This window comes from Capsicum annuum, chromosome 8 (assembly GCF_002878395.1).
Source record: "Capsicum annuum cultivar UCD-10X-F1 chromosome 8, UCD10Xv1.1, whole genome shotgun sequence".
NCBI lineage: Eukaryota > Viridiplantae > Streptophyta > Magnoliopsida > Solanales > Solanaceae > Capsicum > Capsicum annuum.
In genome coordinates, this window is record NC_061118.1 from 161,287,509 (window position 1) to 161,292,272 (window position 4,764).

Here is a 4,764-nt window from a genome sequence, read left to right on the forward strand (position 1 = left end):
TAACAACATAACGCTAATAGCAAGTGAAAAATGAATTAAAAGCGAACTATATTAGTTTGACTAAAGTCAGCACATTTATTAATATTATAATACGTTATAATCTTAATTTATTAATAACCTACATTTCAATGTTTATTCATGAATCTTCCTATTGCAATGGACAATCTATAGTATAACTCTTTTCTATTTAATAAAAAATACTACGTATCTTTAACCATGAAAATACCTTTTACTGATAGGGATTGTAAGAAAAATAAAATGGGAGAGACAATAAGAACAAAATAAGAAGCTTCATATAACTTCAATACTTTGTTTCTTCTGCATAAGTTGGACAGCTTGACAAAATGAGATACTTTGTTACAATTGCCTCAACATATTGATAATTTCAGATTTTCCATTTTGTAATAGTTTCCTTTTTCCCTTTTGAGAAAAAAGGAATTAAAATAAATAGGGACCATGAGGATTTCTTTAAATCCTCACAGTCAAGGAATGTTTCAAATCTCCTATATGTAGCACATGTAATCCTAAAGCAACTTTCCTGTTTCCAACTTCATCAACTACACTCAAATGTTTGCAAACATCTAAGTTGAACTTAACTACCCCTGCACTTTGTGGTTTCAAATGAATCTTTTGGAAATCCAACAAGTGTTTTTGAGGTGCATTGTGTAGTGAGGGTGGTGAAGTGAACAATAGAACTGTGTGGCTTCCACTCATTTTCCCAACATTTTGAACTCTCAAGTGGACATCAAGTCCCAAGTTGTTGCAGCCCTGCTCATTGAGTGTATCAATGGACTTGCACGTCGTCGTCGATCGACAAGCATGTGCTTCACCAAGAGGAATGGAGACAAGTTTTGGTGCTTGTACTAGGTGGTGTTTGTATTGGGAGTAGCTTAATCCATCACCAAAGTTAAAAACAGTTGGACCTTTGTAGAACCTGTAACTTCTTCCAGGGAATCCTGTTTTTGGATCTGGCCTCATGTTCATGTTAGTCATGTCAACTTTGTCTGCATATGATTGTGGATACCATGTCATTGGGAGCCTTCCACCTGCAAGATTCCAATAAAACTTATTAGGCATTTAGTCACATGGATGAGTTAAAAAATGAAATTTTCATTTGATGAGTTAAACCCTTAAGGAAAACTAAATCTTGATTTGATGAGGTTTACTTGAATTTGTAAAGAGGAAGCTTACTTGGATTGTAATATCCAAATACGATATCAGCCAAGGCAGCACCACCAGCTTCACCAGGGAACCCAACCCAAAGAATGCTTGTAATTTTAGGATTATCGACAGCAAATTGTACATCCATGCCACCTCCAGACATGATGACTAGGATGACCGGTCCCTTGGAAACACTAGCAACCTCTGTTACTAGATGTGATTGTTGTCCGGGGAGAGTTATATCAACTCTGTCATGGCTCTCTCTCTCAATAGTTTGATCTGACCCCATTACCAACACCACAGCATCAGCTGCAGCTGCTGCTTTCTTGGCAGCATCAACTTGTGGAGTGGCACAAGCTATATCACAGCCTTGTTGATAAACTGTTGAAACTGACGCACCTAGGCCATCCAAAGGAGTTGTATACTTGCATGGACTGCCTGCAAAAAAAAATGGTGTTTCTTAAGTTATATGCACTGCCTGTGTAAGAAAACCTTTATATCATCGGCGCATAGAACTTAGTATCCAAGTACCTTCGTAACTTCCAACCATGGTATAGGCAAGGTTGGCATTAGGGCCAATGACTGCTAAAGACTTGATGGCTTTGGGGGACAGAGGTAATGATCCTGCTGTGTTTTTAAGCAAGACAATTCCCTGTCTTGCAGCTTCACGAGCTAGCTCTTGGTGTTCTTGAGTACAGACATCTTTGGGACCAAGGTTTCCATATAACTGATTTTTCGGATTACCATCAAAGAATCCAAGTCTCATCAGTGTAGCGAAATTGTTTGTGACTGCTCTATCGATAACTGATTCTTTTACAAGTCCTTTGTTTACCGCGCTCCGAGTGTAGTTACTAAGCCAAGATCCACAATTCAAGTCCAGCCCTATCACATTTACCAAATTCTCGATTTAGTAATGGTCAGGAAATAGAAGAATGTCATATCAAGTCCAACTAAATGGGGCATAATGGTTAACCTGCATTTAGAGACAATGCTGCAGTCTCCTCGGGTGTCTTGGTGTAATGTTGGTACCAGTACATCACATTTAACGAATCACAATCCGTAACAATGTATCTGTATGAAACATACTTGTCTAAATTCATGAATTCTTCCAAAACTAATCTTCCAGAAAAAAAAAAAAAAAAAGAAATATGAGAAGCATTATATATACCCATTCAATTTCCATTGTCCTCTGATGACCCCTGCAAGAAGGTCATAATCACCACAGACAGGCTTGCCATTCACTTGGTTGTACGAACACATCACACTGGCTACATTTCCATCAAGAACACAACTCTTGAATGGGGGGTTAAATGTATCATCTAAATCTTGTTGTGTTACCTACTCACAAAAACAACAACAAAAGAATGTTTTACATACTAAAAATTATGCTGTTGGTATCCAAGAAAAGGGCATACAATTGACTAGTACCTTAGCATTGAAATTGTAACGTTCAATTCCTTTCCAATTATCGACATCATAAGCAGTATAATGTTTACAGCAAGAAGCAACCTTGAGCATGTCTTTCTTACCATCATCGCGCTGCTGCAGACCTTTAACATATGCTACACCATACTTGCTATTGAGGGTTGGATCTTCGCCAGCTGTTTCTTGGCCTCTTCCCCATCTAGGATCGCGGTAAATGTTCACATTTGGTGACCAATATGTCAATCCTGCTTGACCAACATTGTACATTGCTCTACCCTCAGTGGAAACCACCTGGAAACATATTACCGATGAGCAGAGATTAGAAATTTAGTAAAAATGGTAACTAATCTGCTGTCGCAAGTTAAATAACAATAATATTGTAAAAAATAAAATAGTACTATCAGTGTACATAACTTAAATCCATTTTTGACTGATGCAACACTCAACTGTATTCCTCAACATTAATAACATGAAAGATCTAATAAGGATCAGTCCTTGTCTGATAGAAAAGGATAATTTTATATATCCCTTGAAATAGCATATGGTTGGTTGAGTAATTTAGCAGGTTAGTTTAATTAATGGCTGGTTGGTGCATGCTTTTGTCAAATATCGTCATTAAATTCTGAAAAATGTAAACATCTTAACCAAACTTATGGACCTAATGCAACTTTTTACCTGCTTAAACAAAACATTTTGCAAGCTGGAATCCTTCTAGAATAAACTTTTCCAACAAAAGATATTTCCATTTACCATTTATCCTAATTTATGATATCCACTTAAATTATTAAAGATAAAGAAACCAGCTTTTCCTAATTCAAGAATCCATTATGAAAAATAAAAATGTCTTCGTCCTACTTGCCAAAAGCAAAATCTTTAAAGGATCTAGCATTAGCACTTATCAATTCACACGGCAAATTTATGGCAATCAATTTAGCATTTATGTGACAACATATAAACACGTATTAATCATAAAATTGGATATAAGCTGGTGTCATCTTCAAAATAAAAAGATTTATGATTTAAAGTTGAAAATAAAAAATAGAGTGGTCCTAAAAGATAATGCCATGATGGCGACGTACGTCTACAACTTGACCTTCACTTTTTATTACAGTATCTTATATAATAAAGTAAAATGGTCAATATATTTAATGAATCTTTATTACTACTTTCTCAAGTTTCGTGTCAAATCAAAATCAAACTAACAGAATATTATGAAGAAAAAAGATATTACCTTTCCAATGGTCTCAAACAGAGTTTCATTGAAAGAAGCAGAAGTGAGAATAGGCTGAGGGAAGCTAGTGGCATGAGGAACTACATTATTGAATTTAACTCCAGGACCGGTGTATGAAACCCCATGTAATGCCTCTGACCACCACTCATATTTTGGGATACCAAGTCTATTCACACTACCAGCAGTGTTCACCAACATACTAATTTTTTCATCCAATGTTAATCTTTTCACTACATCATTCACCCTAGCTGACACATCCAACGAGACATCACAAAATGCATAGTTCTTTAGGCTAGGATTGGTTGCAGTGTCACAAGCAAAAACAGGAGATGATTGGGCCAAAACTGGCTTGAATTGTAAACAAAAATGACTCAAAATGAAGAAGAAACAAAGCATAAAAGAATGTTGGTGTTTCTTGATTTCATATGTTAAGGCCATTGCCTTGTTCTTCTTCATGTAAAAGAAAGAAAGAAAGAAAATGAAGAAGTGAGAAGAAAAAAAAAAATAGATGAGATATGAGAAGGCAAATCTTGTTTTTTTATAGGAGTAAGAGGAAGGGAGATGAATATAGAAATAATAGCAAACGCATGTTGTTTTGTAGCAACCCGTGATGGATAAATGTTAAAAAAAATAAACAAATAAAATGTAGTATATATATATATATTAAGGGGGTCCAGTTTCCATGACTTGGGTACAATTAAAGAGAGAGAATCTGCTGTCCAATTATTTTCTGTAAAAATGGTAAGATGGTCGTCTGTAAAAGATTTTATTTTTTCGATTTTCTATAGGTACTTTTTGTTTGGAAGTTCCTTGAAGAATGTGAAAGACAGATATAGGCTAGGTTTTAACTTTTAAATGTTTACTTTGGGTAAAACATGAATATAATAAAGAACTTGGATTCACATACTAGTATATATTTGCAGGTTTTGATTTAATAATTGATGCAT

The 4,764-nt window shown here is 35.3% G+C and overlaps 1 protein-coding gene across 1 annotated transcript; it reads right to left on the minus strand.

Moving 5' to 3' along the window:
• Nucleotides 1-271: 271 nt before the first annotated feature.
• LOC107840015 (beta-xylosidase/alpha-L-arabinofuranosidase 2) lies at nt 272-4,764 on the minus strand. The gene is made up of 7 exons (XM_016683708.2): nt 3,818-4,764; nt 2,590-2,877; nt 2,330-2,499; nt 2,135-2,232; nt 1,693-2,043; nt 1,192-1,599; nt 272-1,046 (listed from the first exon to the last, which is right to left on the minus strand). Exons 1-7 carry the CDS (start codon nt 4,271-4,273, stop codon nt 469-471), a joined length of 2,349 nt encoding a protein of 782 aa, XP_016539194.2. The 5' UTR covers nt 4,274-4,764; the 3' UTR covers nt 272-468.